Here is a 24021-nt window from a genome sequence, read left to right as displayed (position 1 = left end):
AAAAGCTAACATATATTGAGTGCTTGCTATGTGCCAGACACTGTTCTAATTTCTTTGTATGTTTCGCCTAATCCCCACAATCCCTTAGCAATACCCACTATTAATATCTTCATCCCTATTTTACAGATGAAGAAACTGAGGCAGGGAGAGGGTAAACAACTTGCTCAAAGCTCCAGAGAGTTAGTAGAAGAGCCATGATTCAAACTCAAGTGGCTTGACTGCAAAGCCCTCTTAATACCGCACTATATGATGTGATTACTTTTATTTTTATTTTTTTAATTTATTCATTTTTGGCTGCGTTGGGTCTTCGTTGCTGCACATGGGCTTTCTCTAGTTGTGGCGAGCAGGGGCTACTCTTCATTGTGGCACACAGCTTCTCATTGCGATGGCTTCTTTTGTTGCGGAGCACGGGCTCTAGGCACACAGGCTTCAGTAGTTGTGGCGCACGGGCTTAGTTGCTCCACGGCAAGTGGGATCTTCCCAGACCAAGGATCAAACCTGTGTCCCCTGCATTGGCAGGCGGATTCTTTTTTTTTTTTTTTTTTTTTTTAAACATCTTTATTGGAGTATAATTGCTTTACAATGGTGTGTTAGTTTCTGCTTTATAACAAAGTGAATCAGTTATACATATACATATGTTCCCATATCTCTTCCCTCTTGCATCTCCCTCCCTCCCACCCTCCCTATCCCACCCCTCTAGGTGGTCACAAAGCACCGAGCTGATCTCCCCGTGCTATGCGACTGCTTCCCAGTAGCTATCTATTTTACATTTGGTAGTGTATATATGTCCATGACACTCTCTCACCCTGTCACATCTCACCCCTCCCCCTCCCCATATCCTCAAGTCCATTCTCTAGTAGGTCTGTGTCTTTATTGCCGTCTTGCCACTAGGTTCTTCATGACCTTTTTTTTTTCCCTTAGATTCCATATATATGTGTTAGCATACTGTATTTCTTTTTCTCTTTCTGACTTACTTCACTCTGCATGACAGACTCTAACTCCATCCACCTCATTACAAATACCTCCATTTCATTTCTTTTCATGGCTGAGTAATATTCCATTGTACATATGTGCCGCATCTTCTTTATCCATTCATCCAATGATGGACACCTAGGTTGCTTCCATGTTCTGGCTATTGTAAACAGAGCTGCAATGAATATTTTGGTACATGACTCTTTCTGAATTATGGTTTTCTCAGGGTATATGCCCAGTAGTGGGATTGCTGGGTCATATGGTAGTTCTATTTTTAGTTTTTTAAGGAACCTCCATACTGTTCTCCATAGTGGCTGTATCAATTTACATTCCCACCAACAGTGCAAGAGTGTTCCCTTTTCTCCACACCCTCTCCAGCATTTATTGTTTCTAGATTTTTTGATGATGGCCATTCTGACTGGTGTGAGATGATACCTCATTGTAGTTTTGATTTGCATTTCTCTAATGATTAATGATGTTGAGCATTCTTTCATGTGTCTGTTGGCAATCTGGCAGGCGGATTCTTAACCACTGCACCACCAGGGAAGTCCATGATTACTTTTATTATATAATGATTTTCCTTTAAAAATTTTAGATTTTTTTAAGGAAAAAAGAAAAAAAATCAATTGTCCATAATTGCACTGTACCCCTATTTATAATTTTTATAACAAGGGTAATATAAGCACATGGTTAGAAAAGCCAAATGGCTCAGGAAGTTATAAAATGAAAATAAGAGTCTCTTTATAGCCTCACTGTCCTATTTTCAAGGGAAACCATTATTAACAAATCTCTATTTTGTCCCTCAAGAAAAATGTTCTATGCATGTAGCAAGTTATATATTATTTAAAGAATTGTTTACACAGAAGAAAGCATGCCACACCCACTCTTATGCATCTCGTTTTTCTTGTCTAATAACAGGTCTTCCGGATCTTTTCACTTCAGCACACACAGGTTCATGTCACCCCTTTTCATGATTGCAGAGTATCCTCTTAGGTTGCTGTACCACCTGACTTAACCAGTCAGTATTGAAGGACAATTTACTTGTCTTTTTGAATGCTTATGTGCAGGATAAGTTCCTAGCAGTATAGTTGTCTTTTTTATGTACATTGCACCAATTCACACTCTCGTTAAATCTTATCAGTGTTTTGCCCCAAACCCTTAACAGACCAGTGTTATCAAACTTTAATTTTCTTTTTTTGCCAATCTGACGAAAAAAATCTTTTTTTCATTTACATTTTTAATTTTATAAGTGAGATTGTATGGCTTTTCAGGTATATTGGTTGTTTATTTTTCTTTCTTTGCCATCTGCCTGTTCATGTCCTTTGCCCATTTTTCTGTGGTTTTTTTTTTTTTTTTTTTTTTTTTTGCTGATTTAATATGATTTCGGGTGGCCTGGGCCTGCAGCGGCTTGAAGCAGGGTTTCAGTTTCCAGCCAGTGATTGAGGTCGGGTCACAATGGTGAGAGCACCAAATCCTAGCCACTAGAGCAGTGGTCAGTGACAAGGCCCTGGCCCTACGGCTTTGCAGAAAAAGAATTCCCACAAAGACAGAAAGTAGTGAAACAAGTATTTATTAGGAGAAAAAAGAAGTACAGTATGTGTGGATAGACACACAGGCGGGCTCAGAGAGAGAGTCGTGCCCTCATGGCAGTTTGAATTACTTTTATGGGGCATTTCTTCTGGGTTTCCTTTGGCCAATCATTTTGATCTGCCTGGTTCAAAGTCCGTATTTGGTATATCTCAGGATTTTCCCATGTGTGTGCGCACATCTCTTAGCCAAGATGGATTCTACCGAAGAGGTCTATGGGTAGGTTGGCATCCCTCCCCTTTTGACCTCCAAGGAGCCTTTCTGCACATGTGTAGTCGGGGAGGTCTCCTGACTTTGAAAATGAGGACTGTGTGGTCTCTTATCTTCTATCTGGGCAGGGACCAGTCTCCTCTCGCAATTGTCCTCTTATTCCCATCTCGGAGTATCGGTCCACAAGAAACGAACTCAAACCGTTTGTCCTGGGGGCCCATCTGTCTCCTGCCTCAGTTTGAGCTTTTGGTAAATTAAGGAAATTAGCCCTTTGTCTATAAATATGTTATAAATATTTTCTTTCAGTTTGTTATTTGTCTTTGACTTTGACTGCTATTTTATTTTTATGTGGTTAGATTTATGTTTATAGTTATATAGTTAGATTTATTAGTACAAAATTATTCACTTCTACATACTTTAAATTTGAACTTCTGTTTTTATTTATTTACTTATTTACTTATTTAAACAACCACCACCACCTGGTGAGGGCTGAACTTTTTTTTTTTTTTTAATATTTATTTATTTACTTGGCTGCTCCAGGTCTTAGTTGCAGCTCGTGGGATCTTCGTTGCAGCATGCGGGATCTTTAGTTACGGCATGTGGGATCTAGTTCCCTGACCAGGGATGGAACCCAGGCCCCCCTGCATTGGGAGTGTGGAGTCTTAACCACTGGACCACCAGGGAAGTCCCTGAACGTCTGTTTTTAAGTGTTTACATATATGCTTTTAACTGTATGGCAGCTCCATATGAACATCAATCAGAATGAAGATAAATCTTTTCTGAAATTATGATAAAATGGAAATGGTATTTACAATTTTTCAGGAAGACGTGTTCTGATATGCAAGAAAACATATATATATATATGTTTTTTTCTGAGATAAACACCTATGGGGGTTCTGGGAATAGTTTGCAAAAGCTAAAACAAAAATCCTCTTTAGGCTGTGAAGCATTTTTTGGATTCCTTGGCTGGGCCCCCAAAGCTCTGCAGCTAAGAGTCGGTGCTACTGAATACACTTGGAGTAGCTTCTTCTGTAATTACATGTGTCCACTGCTCTAGCTGCTCCTGAATAGTGCTGCTTGGTTTCAGTGAAAATGGCTTCTCTCTCCTCCTAGAGCCCTTTAAATAAAAGATCTGTGTATCTGTGTGGGGGGATGGGGGATGGGAGGATGAATTGATGGGGGACTGTTTTTTGTTTTTTTTTTAATTTTCTGCTTCTATTTGAGGTGGGGATATAGGTGGCCAACCTGAATTAATTTGATAGCTTTGTGGTGACAAAGGATAAAGGAAGGTTTGGGGCTGCTTAAAGCAGTGGTTTAGGATGGCTTAATACAGCTTCGTAGACGTCAGGATGGCTCTGTTCTCAGAGGCCTGTGATGTTCTGATGTATGAGGAATCCACAGTCTCCTGAAAGGAGGCAAAAATAATAACGTCCTAAGAGACTGAATCACAGGCAGTGTTTTAAAAAAATGCATCTAGTTATCAGTTTTTGCCCATAGTCTTTTTGTTTCCATTTACCCTTCCTTCTCTAATTCCCGGACTTACCATCACATGCACAGAATGCTTATTACCCTAAGGTTATGAATAAAAGTAAAGCCTCTCAAGAGGATCCAGCAGTACTACTGAACAAAAAACGTAGCTCCCTGATAGTTGGAAAGCCCGCTGCAGGGTGTGTAATCACCAGGACATCGGCATCACAACTATCTTAAAGGTCATCAAGTGCATCCTCCCTGTTTAGTCCTGGAACCCTGCTCTGCCAACCCCAGCAGCTGATCGGAGACAGTATCGATGAGGACGACTTGGATATGCATATTTCTAAATTCCCTTCAGCTTTTCAAGCACAGCTCTTCAAGGGCCAAATACTGTTTCCTGTTCTTTGTCGAAGTATTCCCTGTGGCATCAGAGATTTACCAATCAGGTGTCTACACACGGGCAGATGGGGGCAAACACTTCCTTGTCCACCAAAACTGCTTTCGGCTAATGCCATCCAAAAAATCCCTATGGAATATATACTAAAAGTCTTAAAATGAGTATATACTATGGCTTAAATATTCTACTTTAGGAATTTATTCTAAGGAAATAGTCAAACAAGGATGTAAATTTGTATGCCCAAGGATAGCCATTAAGCCCGTGTTTAAGAGCATGGACCCTGGGCTTCCCTGGTGGCGCAGTGGTTAAGAATCCGCCTGCCAATCAGGGGAAACGGGTTCGAGCCCTGGTCCGGGAAGATCCCACATGCCGCGGAGCAACTAAGCCTGCGAGCCACAACTACTGAGCCCGCACGCTGCAACTACTGAAGCCCGTGCACCTAGAGCCCATGCTCCACAACAAGAGAAGCCACTGCAATGAGAAGCCCGCGCACCGCAATGAAGAGTAGCCCCCACTCGCCGCAAGTAGAGAAAGCCCGCGTGCAGCAACGAAGACCCAACGCAGCCAAAAATAAATTAATTAATTAACTTTTAAAAAAAGATATAGTTAAAAAAAAAAAAAACAGAGCATGGACCCTGGGGTCAGACGGCCTGGTTTCCCTCTTGGCTCTACTTCTTATTAGTTGTGCCACCTGGTGAGCATCACAACTTCTCTGCCTTAGCTGTCCCTACCTCATAGGGTCTGTCCTGTCATGAGAAATAAATGAATTAATATGTAAAAGATGCTCAGGATGGTTTCTGGCACATAGTTTTTGCTTCTAATGATAGAAAAATTGGACATAGCCTACATATTCATTGATTTAATAAAACAAAATGTGCCATGTTTTAAAGATATTCACATATTAAAAGAAAAACAATTAGGTTACATAATAATGTATTAAGTATGAATGCTGAATAGTTACATGCCAAAAGGTTATTTTTTGGTAATGGAATTATAGACTATATTTTTCCCTGTGCATCGTTGCTATTTTCTAAATTTTCCACAGAGGAGATGTATAGTATAATAAAAGTTGTCTTTTTAACCCCTGCAGAATAATAATAACAGCTAACATTTATTGAGAGCTTACAACAGATCAGGTGTTTTTCTAAGATGGCAGATAGATATTCATTGCTTACAATAACCCTACAAGGCAGGTGCTATGATCATCGATCTCCATTTCACAGATTAAGAAATTGAGGCAGAGAGAGGTGAAGTAATGTGCCTACATCTTCCATCTAGCAAGCAGTAGAGGTGGGATTTGAACCTGGGCTGTCTGACTCAGGGCCTATGTTTTTAGGTTAGGAACTCTCTTTGCATGATTCTAGTAACCCGAAAGAGCACTGAACTACATGCAGCACCCATGACAATCACCTAGTTGCATACACTGTTTAAAGGAAATGCATTAAGGAGTGCCTCTCCTTCCCTGTGTCTTTGTTGCCAGATAATAGATAAATAAGAGGTTTTCAGGCCTCCAGCCTTCTTCTGAGTTTTCTTAGTACATGGGGAGAATATATTCAGATCACACAGTAAAATTGACTTTTCTGTGTATCCCTTAAAAAGAGTGCATGGACTTTACATGGCAATAAGCAAACTGGAAATAGTTTATATTTTTAAAAATCATAAACAGAAATAGTTAAGTAGCATATACATTTTTCACTATCACAGTACTCAAACAGTAAAGAGTCAATGTATTGAGTGCCAGGAGCAATAAAGTTTAGAACAAAGTTGTCCCTTCAGTTCAGGGTACATAATTACTGCAGATCAGAGGCATCCTGAGGTAACAATGGATTTTCAGCAATTGTCTGTTTCTGTTCTAGAATTTCCGTTTTTATGCAGGCAGTTAAATTGTAATTGATGGATTTTTGCATACCTTTTAAAGAGTGAAAATTGGGTGTTTCGGAGTAATAATTTTACATTAGAAAATAGTATCTTACACCTGGTGGCTGCAACCATAGGATCTATTTTTGAAAACTGTCCACCTTTATCATTTAATAACCAACCTGGTAATGTACTAGCAGACAAGGCTGGTTGAATTAGGCTGTCAGGACTAGTGTGTTCCTGGATAGCACTACCAATCATGAGTCCTTGAGACTGTTAAATACTACAGGTTAGCCAACACATTACTCAGAGGCAACTAATTAGGTTCAGGGAGCTTCTGGGAGTTCATTACATCATTAGACAAAGTCTCTGAAATCCAGAAGGAATAGCCAGTCCCAGTTCTGATAAATTGCTACCTTAATCCTCCCAGAATTCTGCGGGAGTTGGGATTCACTGCTGTCATCTGCACTAAGGGGTCCTTCTTGATCTATTTCCCCGAAGAGGCTGACCTTCCTGATAGGTCCTAGAAACCAGGGAAGGGATTTTTCTCTCTCTTTGCCTTGCTGTCATTGACGTTCCCCTCCAGCAACACTAAAACACCCCATTAGTGACAGCACCTGTCCACCAGTGGGCTGGTCTGGCTGCATCTTGTCTCTGTGGCTCATCTTGACTGTGGGGGAGATGGCAGTTTATGGAGGAAGCTCTCCTGCCCCTGCTTCTAACCACTGCCTTCCTGAGGACATGTTATCACAGGGGTATTATGGGATTTGGTCCTGGACAGGATTCGTCACCCGCAAGTCTTGGACAAATAGATCAGCTTTGGTTTCCTCAATAGTAGAAGAGTGAGATTAATATCTGCCTTACAAAGCTGTCAAGATGAACAGATACAAAGTATAGAAAGAATTTTGAACAGGGCCTGGAACCTAGTATGCTCTCAATAAAGACTTGTGATCATCAATAAATGATGATTACTGATCACTGCTTGTTAGAAATGCAAGGGATTTAGATTATTCCTATTTTCCTCAACTCAGAAATGTGATCTGGCTCTGGGTTTTAGACCAGAAGAGTCTCAAATTGTGGCATAGGAGTTGAGAAACAAGGTCAAATAAAATTGTGTACCTATCAGATTGATTTTTCCAAAAACATCTGGAATTTCTTCTTTAAAAAAAAAAAATCCTGGTTCTCTTCTTCCTGTTGTTCTGTTACCTCTTCCATGCCCCTGCACTTCCCCAGGCAATCCATGGAATGTTTTCATTATTACTGTTTCAGAACTATGTATTTTTTTTGTTAAAAATGAATTTATATTAGTTATTCTACCACACAGCATGTTTCCAATTACACACTGAACTCTAGTCTGTGCTCAAATGTAACGTGATCTTTGTAAACTAATAAACCCCTCCACTCACCCCCAAAACTATTCAAATTTCAATTTCATTCACAGCTTCCGTCACTGTCACTGTGAACTTTTTTCACTCTCTTTGGAAATGTTCAGTTCCTGCTATTTGTTAAGGTTCTGTTCTTCATAGAAAAACTGCAACTGCAGCCAGAGAAGGTGGATAATCAGATAGTGCCGGTTGGAGCAGTTATCTGGAGCCCAGGCTTTCCCCATGACAGCTTCTAGACGGTTGCTTATCTCCAGACCCTAACGTGCCAAAGTCAAGTACGGCTAGACGACTACAAGGCCTAAAGATAAACTCTCTGGGAAAAACTTCTTTGGGGGTGACGAGCAGGCTTTTCATTCTGCTGAACTTTGGGGCCGGCACGTTGATGTTCCCGGGGGTGCTGGCGCACAGGGAGAGGCGGGCACTGGGGCCGGACCCGGGTCACCGCTGCTCCTCTGCAGGAAGCCGGCATCTATGAAACCTGCCTCACTGTGCTCCCAAGCTGTGCTTATGAAACGACGCCCTCATGCCTGCGCCTTCTCTTGTCTGCTTTGCGGAAAACGCTGGGAGCGCTGGAACCCGGCCACTTGCTGAGTCCGTGTGCAAACGCGGGGAGCCAGGGACATCGGAGGGCAGGGAACTGGCCAGCGTGTTCTCGGGTTTCATTTCCTTCATACTTCTCTCCCCCTTTGTTTTGCAGGTAGCGAAGCCGATTTTAGCTCCTCGAGCAGCACGGGCAGCATCTCGGCTCCTGAGGTCCACATGTCTGCTGCGGGAAGCAAGCGGTCCTCTTTCTCACGCAAGTAGGCCCGCCTCCTGCCTCCTGCTCTGTAATTGTTAAGACGCGTTACACGGGCGACTTACCTGTACTTTATGTTTCTCTAGAACCACCTGGATTACTGTGCGTTCCGATTTTATGCTTATTCAGTGAGTGCTTTCTGTTTGGTTGGTTTTTACAGTGATTCACAGTTGGTACTTTTCCCAACCTCACCTACCTTGGTCACGTGGTTGCCCTGTGTTCCTCCGCCCGCGACGCCCTCTCATGCAGCCCTGGCGCCTTCCCTCCCTGCTCTCTCCTTCCCTCACCCACCTGTGTGCTCACCTGAGGCTCAGGCTAGTCGTCTCCCACTTCCCACCCTGCCGCCCCTTCATGAATCTGTCCTCTTAGCTATAAAGCCTCTGACTTCATCCTTTCTTTCCTCTAGCTGAGCTTCCTTTTTTGTCTTTGTGAAAGAAGCATAGTGACCCTCTGGCCACCTCCAACGTTCACTTGGGGAAGGGGTGAAGAAAGTATGGAGTTCATAGGCCTGGGTGCCCCCTACTCACCAAAAGAGGCAGTAGAACAGAATAGCTAAGTGTGAGGGCTCTGGAGCCAGGCTACCTTGGTTTGAATGCCAGCTCCACCATCTACAGGCTGTGTGGCCCTGAGCAAGTTGCTCAACTTCTCTACGCCTCAGTTTTCTCACCTAGAAAATAGGGCTACAGTCATACCCACCTGGTAGGGTTTATTGGTAGGGTTAAATTAGTTAATTCAGGTAAAGTGTGAGGTCACTGCTTGAAGCATAGTAAACATCAGCAGGTGTTCGCCATTGGTGCTGTTTGGACTGGGGGAGAGAAGGACTTTGAGGGAAATGGGAGCCACTGTTCACGTTTGGCGACAGCTTGTCCGCCCCAGGATTCTCTGCTGCTGTCAGTGGCTTTATTTATTCATTCAATACGTATTTATTGAGCATCTGCTGTGAGGCAGTTTCTAGAGATATGGCAGTAAACAAAACTTATGAAAAACTATTTTCATTCTAGTAGAGAAAGAAGGATAATAAATGCATATAAAAAATATATATTTTTTTAAATACAGGGAAAGGATATAGAGGGTAATAGGATGTTTGGTACATTCTAGATAGGCTGGTTGCTGGAGACTCTGTGATGAGGTGAGCTCTGGGCAGGGACCTGAACAAAGTGTGATGGAGTGAGCCACATGACACCAGGGGTGACTGTCACTTGACTGTCCTGGGCCTCAGTGTCCAAATGTGTAAAAAGGAGATTGGACCACATGATTTTTAAGGTTCCTTGCTGAAGAAAAACTGTTTAGTTTCTAAAAGCTTGCATTTCCAGGACTGAGCAAGCAAACGTTTCCCACTTCTCTTAGGTGAGCAGAAGATATGGCTGATATTTATAAAGGGACCTGAGATCCCCAGTGCAGAGTTTTATTGTTAAAGCTGAAGCCAAACAAACTTGTAACTAAAGAGTGAAGTCCACAGTGAAGAAGCACAATTGTTCTTCAAAATAGATAAATACCATTTATTTTGGAAATAAAGTGCCTCTGGGATCACAGGGTGTAACTATAAACATTCTCTGTACAAATCAGACGTGGCTTGCTCTGAGAATAAGCCATTTATCTCACCCATTCAAGAAATTAGCACATACCCATGGTACAAGGCATCAAAGAACAGAGAGGCAAAAGAAAAAAGAAATGGCCTGAAGAGCAAGCCAATCCAATTTTGTTAAGCATTTCAAAGGAATTTGTGTTTGTGGTTAAATTCCAAGGTAACGTCAGTTATACTGAATGACTTAGAGAAAATATTCTAGTCTGGAATCCATGAATTCTCTCAGTGATGAAAAATTGATGTGTTAAACATAAAGTAGTTAAATATAATTATGTGCAAATCAGATATATGCTTAATAGACAGGAAATTGAAATAGGCAAATGTTCTATCCATTATGTTCACTTTTTTTATCTGACCCAGGCACAGAGCACCATCAGTAGATATCTGGGATGGAACATCTCAGGTGTTTCATGTAATCTCTGTGTTCTACAGGGCCATGCATTGAGGATAGCTCCTCTAGATGGGCCGGGTATCCATGCACAACTTTAAAATAGCTTATGATCCTTTTAATTGCTGGTTCCTCCTGTAATAAATGAATTTTCTTTGTGGAGAATTAGATCCTGGGAGGAAGGCTAGCAGGAACATTTGGTGGAGGGGTGGGGGAAATGAAGGACAGGGGTAGTTGGAAAGAATGTTTTTGACAGGCAATTTTAAAAACAAAACTTAAAAGATTTACAAACCATCTCTTCTTAGAGAAGGCCAACTCTGCTGATATTTCTGGGGAATTCTCTTTCTTAAACTAGAACCCTAGGGCTTCCCTGGTGGCGCAGTGGTTAAAATCCACCTGCCAATGCAGGGGACGCGGGTTCGAGCCCTGGTCCAGGAAGATCCCACATGCCGCAGAGCAACTAAGCCCATGTGCCATAACTACTGAGCCTGCGCTCTAGAGTCCACGTGCCACAACTACTGAAACCTGCACACCTAGAGCCCATGCTCTGCAACAAGACAAGCCACTGCAATGAGAGGCCCACGCACCACAACAAAGAGTAGCCCCCGCTCGCCGCAACTAGAGAAAGCCCGTGCACAGCAACGAAGACCCAATGCAGCCAAAAATAAATTAATTTAAAAAAAACAACAACAAAGCTAAAACTCTAATCTTAATCAGAGGCAGAGAGAAGTAAGAAGAATAAAAAAAAAAAGCTCAGGATTTGGAGTCAGATGGACCTGGGCTTGAGTTCAGCGTCCATTGCTTATTAGGTGCAAGACCCAGGGCCCCGAGCCTCAGTTTCCTGTTCTGGAAAATGGGGTAATAATGGCATCTACCTCACTGATTTAAATGAACTGATAGATAATGAGTGCTTAACACGGTGCCCAGAACTCAGGAAAAGAGTCATTACATGCTTGTTTTAGTCAACAGTGATAAAAATACTACTAATGGGCAAGATGCTGCCGCTGTTGCCGCTGATGGTGGTGGTGGTGGTGAATATGATCGTATTAGTTTGCTCGGGCTGTTATAACAAAATACCATAGACTGGGGGGCTTAAACAACAGAAATGTACTTTCTCACAATTCTGGAAGCTAGAGATCAAGGTGTCAGCAGGACTGGCTTCTGTGGAGGCCTTGCTCCTTGGCTTGTAGATGGCTGTCTTGTCCCTGTTTCCTCACCTAGTCTTTTCTCTGTGCCTGTCTGTGTCCAAATTTCCTCTTCCTATAAGGGCACTAGTCAAATTGGGATTAGGGCCCATCCTCAGGGCCTCATTTTAGCATAAATACCTTTTTTAAAGCTCTGTTTCCAAGTACAGTCACATTCTTAGGTACTGGGGGTTAGGGCTTCAACCTGCGAATTTGGGGAGGACACCATTCAGCCCATAACAATGACGATGAGCATGGTGATGGTGATGGTGGTGGTGACGGTGACGGTGAGGGTGAGGATGTTACCTGAAGGAAAGGGCAATGCCTGGAGAATAGAGAGTCACCTGGGCGCCTTCTGAGGATCCCTTCTTCACTTCTCCCTTTCTCTCACTTTCAAGTTACTGGTTCAGATTTGCAGGAAGGGGGTGGGGTACCAGAATTCTATCTCCTCTCTGTGGGCTGCATTCTTTTTGTCCATCAGACCAAGGGACTTGGGGAGGGCTAGGAAGGTAGCGTCAGATTTGCCTGTGAACGACCTTGACAAACATGGAATCCTGTCCTCTCCATTGCAAATGTTTTTTATTATCATCCACAATGAGTTTGTACCCACATATGTTAGCATTTGAACTAAACTAAATGTAAGGAACAGAACTGATCATTTAAAGCATGTAGTTTCTTTTTTAAAAGTTACCTATTACAAACAGCCTAATACCTCATTTCCTGAAATATATTTCAAGACTCAATTATACCTTAGTAATGTTTGACAGTTTGAAGAGTTTTTGCTCTATTCTGTATAGCAGATGAGTTCTTACAAAATCCTCATCTCATTTAATTTGTACGTCACTAATCGTGCATCTTAGTGCATACATCAAACTAAAGAAGTCAGTGGTAAATTTTTCAGGTAATAACCACATACCTAGCCAGTACCTGATGTACCTGTTTACAAGACCCAAACAACATATTCCATTTGTATAAAGCTGGAGACATTTCTGTAGACTTGAGACCTGTACTTAAATCCCAGTTGAGCTATGAGTTCTTGAACCAGTTTTTTTTTTCCCCTGAGCCTGTTATTTCACATAACTGAGTACTGCCTGTACTTCACATAATATAAAAGGGAAATGATCATTGTACCAGTCTTATTGCCATAAGCCTTATTGCCATGATGGTCAAAATTAAGTGAAACAATGTTCATAGAGCACCTGCAACAAGACTTGGGTCACAGAAGGTTCTCAGCAAAGGTTAACTCAGAATAGAATTCCCCAGGTCCACATGAGGGATAGCTCTTTACTCTTTCTCCTAACTTGTAATGGTTGACTCTCCATGTTTCTCATAGCCACATTAAGAAATAGTCAGGCCAACAGAAGTGAAGCATAGAGAGGCACATCCAAGCCAGAGTACATATTCTTTTCTGCCCCACGCCCACCAAAGAACTGCTGAAGTTGGTTTGTCACAAAGCCACCGGCCCACCTGTTCCATATAAAATGTCCTCTTCTCACAAAAAAGGAGGCAGAGTCCATGTGGATGATTTCAAAAGGAAAGAACTTTTTAACTTTAGAACTTGGTGATGTTTCATTTATATGTGATTTACTGAGTTGACCGCTAGTTCAAATTGTATTCGATCTTAAGTAAGTAATTGTGATTTTGGAGCCAAGTAGACCCACACACACACACTCATACTCACATTCACTCATGTTTCTCAGTGAGATGTGTCCGTTGGATACAGTTGTAATCAAAATTGCAAAGAGGGATTGACAAAATTAAGTCCTGCTATATGAAAAGTATCTTGTTCCCTTTTGTTTCCTTGTAATATCAGCAAGATATATTCCTGACATAGACGTGCTACCCTATTTAAGTAATTTCAACATTCTCTAGATACTTCCTTACACTCTGGGGTATCAAATTTAATGGAACTAGATTAACAGGGAAGTTCAAACAGTTTATCCAGAAACAGTACCCTGCAGTTGAATTGCCCTTAACAGCTTGTCCAATGTACTCAACATCCATTCTTTGATTTATTTGCACATCAACTCTGTGAAAGTTATCATATATCCCCAATATTAAGTGGCTTACTTGCCTAAGTTCCTAGTAAGTGGCAGTGCCAGGACTTCAACCCGGTTTATTCACTTAGCAGTCATTTAGGAAGAACCTAGCATGTGCCAGGAGGTAGTGGGGATGTAAAAGCACAGGCTATGTTTCTGCCCTCAGGATGCCCTGGTCTAGTGGAAAAGACAGACAGACGTGCGGTGGTGATGCACTGTGATAAGTTCCCCGGTGAAGTCTGCACAGGGTGTTGGGAAGCACCAGCGAACAGCACCTACACTGGCCTCGGGAATGAAGGGTCCAGAGAAGGCTGCTTGGAGTAGGTTCCCATCAGTCTTGAAGTAGGAGGTACCCAGAGGCTCAGGGTAGGAGCAGAAGAACATTCTAGGCAGAGAAAATAATAAGTTCAAAACTAAAAAGATGATGGAGAGCATGGACCATCAGGAAACTGTACATCGTCTGGAATGCAGGGGGAGGAAGAGCAGAGGATGGGTTGGATGGGGTGGTGGGATCAGACCTTGTGAGCCGTATTAAGGGGTCTGGCCTTTATTCTGGAGGCTGTGGGGAATCATTGAATGGCTTTGAGGAGGCCAGTGATACTCAAATTCCATATTGGAAAAGTCACTCTCACCACAGGGACAGCCTCCTTGCTGGAGGGGCAAGACAAGAGGCAGGGGAAAAAAGGGCTAACATTTAAGCAGTTAAATGATAAAGGTTGTGCTATGTCATTGGGGATGGAAAGAAAAAGAAAAAAAATAGATGGTTAAAATTATAGGCGAGGGCTTCCCTGGTGGCGCAGTGGTTAGGAATCCGCCTGCCAATGCAGGGGATACGGGTTCGTGCCCCGGTCCAGGAAGATCCCGCATGCCGCAGAGCGGCTAGGCCCGTGAGCCACAACTGCTGAGCCTGCGCGTCTGGAGCCTGTGCTCCCCAACGGGAGAGGCCGCGATAGTGAGAGGCCCCCGCACCGCGATGAAGAGTGGCCCCCGCTCGCCGCAACTGGAGAAAGCCCTCGCACAGAAACGAAGACCCAACACAGCCAAAAATAAATAAATAAATAAATAAATTTACTAAAAAAAAAAATTACAGGCGATACATTTATGTGGGTTATATTTATCCTGTTTTTTCCTTCTTCTTTACGGGCAAACCCCTTCTCCCCCATCCTCCAAATGAAGCACCCTAATTTTCTTACCCAACATGAGCCAAACCTGGATATTTTAAAGCAGAAACAGGTATACTGGAACAAAAGCCACATCTTCAAAATGGCCTCTGGAACGAAACTAAACCAAATCGATATTTTACATGGTTTGTGTTCTCAGCAGGCAGCTGGGTTTAATCTATGGTCAGAAACTATTTGAAAGAATAGAAGAGGGAGAGGTTGCCTGTGCTGGTGACACAGGAGAGAAAATATCGGGCAGGTGGGAAGAAGGCCATTCACGAAGCCAAATTGCTGGAATAATTATGTTGCCCTTTTCAACCCTATAGATTGGATTTCCTCAGTGGTGACTAGCTTTAAGAAGGAACAAAGCGTTCGCATTTGGGTATCTACAGCCCCAAGGATTCTAACATTCTTCATGCTTCTCTCCCAGTCGAGGTCCCCACGGGCGGAGCAATGGAGCTTCATCGTACAAGTCTGGCAACAGCCCACCCTCCCCACGGGAGAAGGACCTTCTGTCCATGCTGTGCAGGAATCAGCTGAGTCCCGTTAACATCCATCCCAGTTATGCGCCTTCTTCACCCAGTAGCAGCAACTCCGGCTCCTACAAGGGAAGTGACTGCAGCCCCGTCATGAGGTGAGTGCCGTCTATCTCCCAATTCATGACTCTTAGTTTGTCCTACTTGGTAAGCTTCTCTTTAAAAAAAAATTTTTTTAAATGATACAACTCTTGATCCCCTGCCTTATTCTGTAATACGACACTTCTCCTTCCTTTCCCACACTCAGCTAACCCTTCAAGGGCTGCTGCAGAAAGGACACGAGCCACAATTTCATTTCTAATAAGGTTCCGCAGTCCCAGGAGTTCCTGGCTAGACAGAAAAAATGGCACAGCGGCAGTAGGAGGGTCCTATGCATTTCCCTCAGAACAGAGAAGAGCCATTCGTGTGTTTGCTCATTCATTCAAACACCAGATGTTTATTGAGTACCACGTTGTGCCCAGTACTGTGTAAAGCACTGGGAATAGAGCAGTAAACAACCGAGATGGTCCCTCTGCTGACTGCCCAGAGGAGAAGAAAAATATTAGCTATCTAATGACAGAAACACATTAGGATTATTCTGCAAGTACCTGTTGTTATATGTGTATGTAAAAGGTGGGGACGAGCTCCAACTCGGGCCGGAGGGGTCAGAGGAGGCGTCTGAAAAAGTGAAATTGAAATGAGATCTGAAGGTCAAGCAAGGAATGAATTAGTCCCTGGGAGGCATGAGGGTGCAGAAAAAAAGGAACTGCACATCCAAACAGGCCCCAACAGGAGAGTTGGGAACTGGACGCTGGACTCGGGCCACCTTGGATGGAGCACAGGCTCAGGGGGAACAGGGCTAGTGCAGCGGCTTGGATGCGGTCCCGAGTCGGGGAAGAAGCTGCCAGCCCTCCTCCTTCGGTCTTCCTCCTCCTGGGCATCCCGGTCTCATTAGTCAGCTCTTACAGCAGGGATACCCAACTCTTGGCCAGGCCAAGATTCCAGCGAGGGAAGTTTTGTAGAGCACTGGGTGCCTCTCTTACAAAACCTATCTGGTGAGACTGGACTAGCCTTTTTCCCTGCAGAAGAAGGAAAGTTTCCACCAAGTCAGCACACTCACACCAGGGACTGATGTCAGAACAATCTGAATTCAACTAACAACAATCAGGATCTTTAGGCAAGTGGCACATTGTGTGGAAGCGAGGTCATCTCGCTCCCTTCCTGCCCTCCCACCTGCCCCTACTCATTGTCCTTTAACAAAATAGCCTGTTACTCTGAAGTGCCAGGCAGGCCTGTGGACAATTGTGCATTATTTTATATGAGATCAACCCTAGGCCACAGAAAATCTCCCTCTCCCCTGTCCCCGCCCCCTCCACAAACACCCCGTCCCCAATCTTCCCAGTTTGAACAGTCCTAAGATTGGCAGGTGGATTATTGTCCCCCTTCTGAAGTGAGGTCACACGCTGCTGGGGTTTAAGGTCCCAGCAAACGGCTGCCATTTCTTCTCAACCTGTTTTAGCTGTGCCTTAACTTTTCTTTTTATAGAAAAAGTAACATTTCGTTACTTTGATTGTTTCAGGCGATCTGGAAGGTACATGTCCTGTGGTGAAAATCATGGTGTCAAACCCCCAAATCCAGAGCAGTACTTGACTCCTCTGCAGCAGAAAGAGGTTACAGTGAGACACCTGAAGACCAGGCTCAAGGAGTCTGAGCGCCGACTGCATGAGAGGTGAATCCACGTTCCTTGCACGCTGTGGTTTAGGACATTTTCTTTTTCCATAAAATGAAATATGAACCCACACAAGAAAAGAAGACAAATGACTTCATTTAATTTTTGTCAGATTTCTTAAATCAGTCTCTCAAAAGAGCTATTTTATAATCCTGCGTGATTTGGCTGTTTCAGGGGTCCAGGGAACCCTCCTGGGTTGGAAGGGATCCTCTGCTTTTTCTGGGTGTGTCCAGCTTTGATGTGAAAAATCAGGTGTGTGTGTGACTATTTTTAAATGGTGGGAACACTTGGAGGAACAATCCCATACTTCCAGCAGAATGGGTCACACACAGTTGGCCCCTGTGAAGCCCTGTTTATCTCTGTGAGAGAGTGGATGGCCTTGTCCATTGTGATTCCTACAAGCTATTTCTGTGCTGAAGGAAGAGGTTCATTATTCTAGGCCAAGTGTTATGGTAGTTAAAAAAAAAAAAAATACAGCCCCAGCTTAAGAGATCTTATCCCAGAGAGAAGAGACTGACATCTTGGGACAGGCCAGATTTTCTGCTTGATGGTTTTTCCCTGTCATTTTGCAGTTGACAAGCCGAGCTCTGACCAGAGTGGCTGTGAACTCAGGGTAAGGGTGACATGAGTCAGACCCTACTTTCTGGAAGTCTTTGGTTTATGATTTGAGGAATCTATGGGAGGGTTTGAATAGTCATGGGAGGGAGGTATGGGAAGGCAGTGAAACTGGAGAAGAGTCAAGCCTAAACTTAAAGAAGCAATACTTACAGCATCTGTTCAAATATGTCAGGATCCTGACTACCTGGTCTTCATAAACACTGAGAATATGAGAACATATATTTACACGGACTATGAAGAAATTATATGTAAGGAAGAATTTTTTGACAAATACCTGGAAATAGGGTCCTGTGAAGGATCTAAAAAGAAATAGAATAGATTCCCTTCAGTGTAGGATGGATCCAGTGTCATCTTGCCTGAGAGGAGAGAGAATGATCAACATTTCACAAAGTCCTTGCAACATGTAGCTTTTTATGATTTAAATAAATTTTTAAGAAATTATCATTGGTATACGATCAGAACTGTTTTGCACTGCTAAAGCTTATCAGTCTGCCTTCTGCCTTTGATAGGTAATTAAAAGTGATATGGACTTTCCTTCCACAAATTGTTTTGTGGACATAGGAAAGAGTAGACTATGGAGATAAAAGTAAGCTAAGAGACGCTAATGTGTTCTAATAAAACAATTTCCAATATTAAATACAGGACTACCTCAGAGATATTGCAGGTTCGGTTCCAGACCACTGCAATAAAGCAAATATTGCAATAAAGTGAGTCATATGAATTTTTTCACTTCTCAGCACATATAAAAGTTATTTCACTACACTGGAGTCTACTAAGGGTGCAATAGCATTATATCTAAAAACAATGCACAAACCTTAATTTTAAAATACCTTAATTGCTAAAAAATGCTAACCAGTGTCTGACAAAGCAGGGTTGCCACAAACCTTCAATTTGTAATAAAAAGACACAATATCTGCGAAGCACCATAAAGCAAAGTGCAGTAAAACGAGGTCTGTCTATATTGAATAGAGGATAATGCCTGAAAAGTACTTAGTGAAATATCAGACATATGGTGGGCACTCAAAAAGAAAAAAAAAACCAATAATAGCATTTTTTATTCTGATTCTAGTTACTGTTATTATTTTAGCTATTTTACAGTTAAGGGGGCAGTTCAGGGCTAATACCTGCGAAAGAAAAAAATTTCAAAACTGATTTAATCTGTATGTTTCCGGTGGGAGAGCGTGGGCTGGGCTGGGTGCCAGAATTGCTTGCTGCCTGCTTCACAGTTGGCCTTTTTCTGAGCAGGGCTTGTCTCCTCTGGCTCTAGGGAGAGTGAGATCGTGGAGCTGAAGTCCCAGCTGGCCCGAATGCGGGAGGACTGGATTGAGGAAGAGTGCCACCGGGTGGAGGCCCAGCTGGCCCTCAAGGAAGCCAGGAAGGAGATTCAGCAGCTCAAACAGGTCATCGAAACGATGAGGTGCAGCTTGGCCGATAAGGACAAAGGCATTCAGAAATATTTTGTGGACATAAACATTCAAAACAAGAAGCTGGAGTCTCTACTTCAGAGCATGGAGATGGCGCACAATGGCTCTCTGAGGGACGAGCTGTGTCTCGACTTTCCGTGTGATTCCCCGGAGAAGGGCTTAGCCCTCAGCGCGGCTTTCGGCCCGACGGCCGATGCGCTGACCCCGGAGGAGCCGGCCATGGAGGCGGGGGCCAGCAGCGAGCTGCTGGGGGAACACAGCACGGGCCACGGCACAGATGTGTTCGATGAGCTGGTGACAGCCACCACCGTGGAGGCCGGCGACCTGGAGCTGCTTCGTGCCAGCCCTGGAGCAAAGGCCCTCGAGTTGGAGGGTCAGGAAGAGGGCAGCGCGGTGGCGGAGCAGGCCGTGCAGACCGACGTGGTGCCCTACAGCCCTGCCGTCTCCGAGCTCATCCGGCACGTGCTCAAGCTCCAGGACCCCTGTCCCTCCAGCTCCACGTCCCCTGAGGATGAGTCCGGGGCCGACTCGATGGAAAGCTTCCTGGAGTCCATCTCTGCCATCGTGGTCGATTTAACTCCAAGGAATCCAAACTCTGCCATCCTTTTGTCTCCCGTGGAGACCCCGTCCGCCGAGGTGGGTCCGGAGGCACGTGGGAACCGCCTCATGAGAGAGCTGGATTTTGCAGGCTCCGCGGAGGAAAGGCTGGATGGCCTGGTCCCGCTGTCCGGCGGGGGCGTCGTGGGGCGGTACTGGAGCAGCAGTTTCCTGGTGGATCTCCTGGCCGTGGCGGCCCCCGTGGTCCCCACCGTGCTGTGGGCGTTCAGTACTCAGAGGGGGGGAACGGATCCCATCTACAACATCGGGGCCTTGCTGCGGGGCTGCTGCATGGTGGCCCTGCACTCGCTCCGCCGCACCACCTGTCATATCAAACCCTAAAGAGAAGATGTCACTTCCGTGTGCCAGTCTGTCCCGTGTGGCCTGCTGCCAGGTGGAGAAGCAGCGGATCGACCTGTGGCGGACTCTGTTCTGTCGTTTTTGCTCCTCGGTGTTTGATTTGCACTATACTTAGTTGAAGCCTGTTCACTGTTTAAAACGGGAGGTATCTTCGAAGGCATGGAGACCTGGTTCCAGTACATGTCCCACCAGTGTGATACAGAAAGCGTGCTCATGATCCTGCCGTGTCGTCTGAGGTACCTGTACTTATCCTAGTGGTTCAGGTAGAGAAAATGCAAAGTTTGCACTTTCAAGACAGCTTCTATAAGGCTGGCATGTTATCTCCTTGCTTTGCTTTTTGCCGTTTTAAATTGTGTAATTGTTACAGCATTCCAGTGGTCTTGTGCATAGCAGGGGACCGTAACCAAAAAGAAAAATGTATTTGTGTCGTTGGTTTGAAGAAGCCTTGATAGCTCTTTAGTGTCTTACTTGGGGTTGATAAGGTTTGAGTGTTTGCAGTTTTCTACTAGATGTAGCTCCAAAGTCTTAAATGGCTCGTCTGTTCTTAAACCTGTTAATTGATGAAACTATATGTAAGGTTTACATTGTATTAACTTATTTTTTGCTTATTATATATAGTGTTTTATTGAAAATCGTTTGTAACCACACACTTCAGCATGATGAAAATAAAGATTAGTGTTTCCATTTAAATAAACGTTCTATCCTCCTATAAAATAATTCTCTCTGTGATTTTACTTTTACATATGATAAGAAAGACTAAATGGATAGCAGATCCTTCCGTCTTTAACAGTAGGGATCTGTAAAAATGGAATTAAATGATAAAGAGGGAAAAATAATTATTAAAGAAAGGTGAGGACCTCCTACTCTGTCTTTTAAAAAGCATTGTTTCTGAAGACAAGTAGCTTTGTTTGTTTGCTCTGAAATTATCCATACACTTGTTAGTCCACACATTTGTTCAGTAAGGATATATTGAGTATTTTCAGGAAAGTTGGGCTGATTTTGTTTTAAAGCATGCTAGGGGTTCAGAGAGGGAGAAAATGCTGCACCGTATGTCTCCTCCCCTTGGAATAATAGGGTGAGAGTGGGTGGCTGGGAAGGGAGAGACAGTATTAAATCTGTATTACTTTATTCCTCACACCAATCTTGTGATATGGGTATTACTCTACTTTACAGATAAGGGAGCTGAGCCTTAAAGAGGTAGATTGCTCAGGATCTCATCTTTCATCTCTAGAAGCCAAGATTTCAAGGGTCTGCAAAGCAAATGACTTTTCCACTTTACACACAAATGGAAGAGACTGAAGAGTATCCTAAGTTTTCACCCAGAAACTCTTCTTCCACAGCACTTATCACCTTTAAACGTACTGTATTGTCACTTACTATGTCTTGCTTATTGCCCATCTCCCCCACTAAAATACTAGGTCTCTGAGGGCAGAGACGACCTGTGTTCTGTTTCATTCACAGAAAAATGTCAAGAACTTAGAACAGTAGGTGGCATTTTGTAGGTTCTAAAAATAGCTGTTGAATGAGTTCATCCAACAAATACTTATTGGGTGCTCACGCCTTAGGCACTTCGCTAGGCCTGTCATCAATAGCGAAGGAGACAGACAAGGCTTCTGCCTTCAGGGAACTTACATTCTGTCTGTGAAAGACACAGAACATGCCAACAAATGAACAAATTAATTCTGGATAGTGGTAAGTGCTTCCAAGGGAATAAGGTGTTTTGACCAAGACTGATGGGGACAAAGGCAAGGAACACCTGTCTGAAGAAATAACATTAGTGCTAATGGATGATAAAGAGCCAGCTGTGGGAAGATATGGGAGGTAAAATTTTGCAGAAAGAACAGAGGCAAAGGCCCTGAGGCAGAAAAGGGCTTGACATGTTAGAGGGGCATCAAGGAGACCAGTGTAGCTAGAGCAGAGTGAGGGGTAAGGGGGGTGGTTGGAGAAGTGGAAGAGAAGCTAGTTCATATGGGGCCATGTAAACCATGGTAGGGTTGGTTTGAATTTATTCCCAGTGCAATGAGAAATATTAACAGACTTTATACAGGACAATGATACAATCTGTTTTTTTTTTTTCCTTTCTTTTTTTTTTTTTTTTCTTTTTTTGACTCTGTGGCTGCTATGTGCAGGATGTATTGTACGGAGGCAGGAGTGGCAGCAGGAAGACCATTGTAATAGTCCAGATGAGTGACGACAATTTGGAGGTAGAAGTGGATATAGAGATTAAGTTGAATAATTAAAGATAGATCTTGAAAATAGTACTGATGCAATTTGCTGATAGATGGGATGTGGGGAGGAGATGAGGTAGGGTTTAAGGAAGAGAGAAATTTAGGATCACTCAGGTTTTTGACTTGAGCATCTGGGTCAATAGTGGTGTCATTTACTGAGAATGGAAAAGTTCAAGAGAAACTAGTTTGGGACAATAAATTTGAGAAGTCTGTTAAATATGTGGAAATGTCAGGTGAGTAATTGAATGTATGAATGTGAAAATCACGGGAGTCATCAGGGCTAGGGTTATAAAATAGGGGTTCTTCAGCATTTACATACTGTTTAAAACCATGGGACGGATGAAATCATCCAGGGAGAGTGTAAAGAGGAAAAGAAGGCCAGGGACTGAGTCCAAGGGCACTTCTACATCTAGATAGAGGTAGAGGATGTAGAACCAACAAAACAGCCTGAGAGAGGCAGCCCAAAGGCAGGAGGAAAACTAGGTAACTGCAATATTCTGAAAACCAAGAGCAGAGAATGGTCAATTGTGTTGAAATCCTATTAGGAAGTTGAGTAACATGAGAACAGATAGCTGTCCACTGGCTTTGACAACAAAGTCTTAGTGACTGTCAAGATCATTTTATTTGCAAAAATGGGGATGGAAGCCAGATTGGAGTGGGTTGGAGAGTGAATGGAAGAGAGAAAGCAGAAATCAATGTGTGCAGCTACTTTTTTTTGAAGTTTTACCGTGAATGGGGAGTAGGGCAGTGGGTAGTAGTTACAAGGGAATATGCGTTGCAAGGATCTGCTTTATTTTTCAATATTGAGAGGAGATAATGTTTGTAGGCTTTTGTGATTGAGCCAATGAAGAGAAAGAAACTGATGATCTAGGAGAGAAAGAAACTGATGATCTAGGAGAGAAAGAATTAATTGAAGGAGGGAAGTCCTTGAGAAGACAAGAAGGGATAGGATGGAGTTGTGGAGCGAGGTGGGCTGTCTCAGGTAGGCTGTTTCTTCCGTGGGATACACACGTGCCTCAGGCACACACATGGGCTCTTACACAGCACACGCTCAGTAGCAGAGGGACTTGGCTGAAATGGAAGGGAAGCTGTTTCTGGAAGTGAATAATCAGAAGCTTCCCAAACTAATGAGCCATGCTGACATAGGTCCCTTCCTGTAGTCTAGCCCAGACCAACACCTAGATACTGCTATCTTCCTTACAATCCCTCCTTGTGTTTATTTTTCATCATTGCTAAATTAAGGATTTTTAAGAAAAATTACAAGCGTGTTTTTGGTATCCGTTTGTTGCTACAGAAACGAATAGAATCACATAAACTCAGAACTGTTCTTCATCAGTTCAAGATGGATGGCAAGATGGGCTCTGGTGAAGAAGAATTCTCTGTGAACTGCAAATGATTATGTTGATTATCACACTGGAGGCAGCTGATCCCAAACAGCAACTTGCTTTGTTGTCTTAATGACCTGTATCTTTTCTTTTATGCAAACCAGAAGACTCAAAGAAAGTTAACTCATTTGAAAC

The 24021-nt window shown here is 43.4% G+C and overlaps 1 protein-coding gene across 5 annotated transcripts in view; it reads left to right on the top strand.

Annotated features, from left to right (window-relative positions):
* SYBU (syntabulin) overlaps nt 1–20776 on the top strand; it is a 73147-nt gene extending 52371 nt beyond the window's left edge. For all 5 annotated transcript variants that reach the window (XM_061171334.1, XM_061171333.1, XM_061171331.1 and 2 more), the window contains 4 exons: nt 8576–8678; nt 15461–15664; nt 17125–17274; nt 19160–20776. In XM_061171334.1, the coding sequence (XP_061027317.1) occupies nt 8576–8678; nt 15461–15664; nt 17125–17274; nt 19160–20255 (1553 nt within the window). In that variant the 3' untranslated portion in view covers nt 20256–20776. The remainder of the gene's footprint in view (nt 1–8575; nt 8679–15460; nt 15665–17124; nt 17275–19159) is intronic.
* The last annotated feature ends 3245 nt before the right edge of the window (nt 20777–24021 follow it).

The sequence above is a fragment of the Eubalaena glacialis genome, chromosome 17 (genome assembly GCF_028564815.1).
Source record: "Eubalaena glacialis isolate mEubGla1 chromosome 17, mEubGla1.1.hap2.+ XY, whole genome shotgun sequence".
Classification (NCBI taxonomy): Eukaryota; Metazoa; Chordata; class Mammalia; order Artiodactyla; family Balaenidae; genus Eubalaena; species Eubalaena glacialis.
Note: the sequence above shows the minus strand (reverse complement) of the source record. Positions and strands in the feature narration are given on the sequence as shown.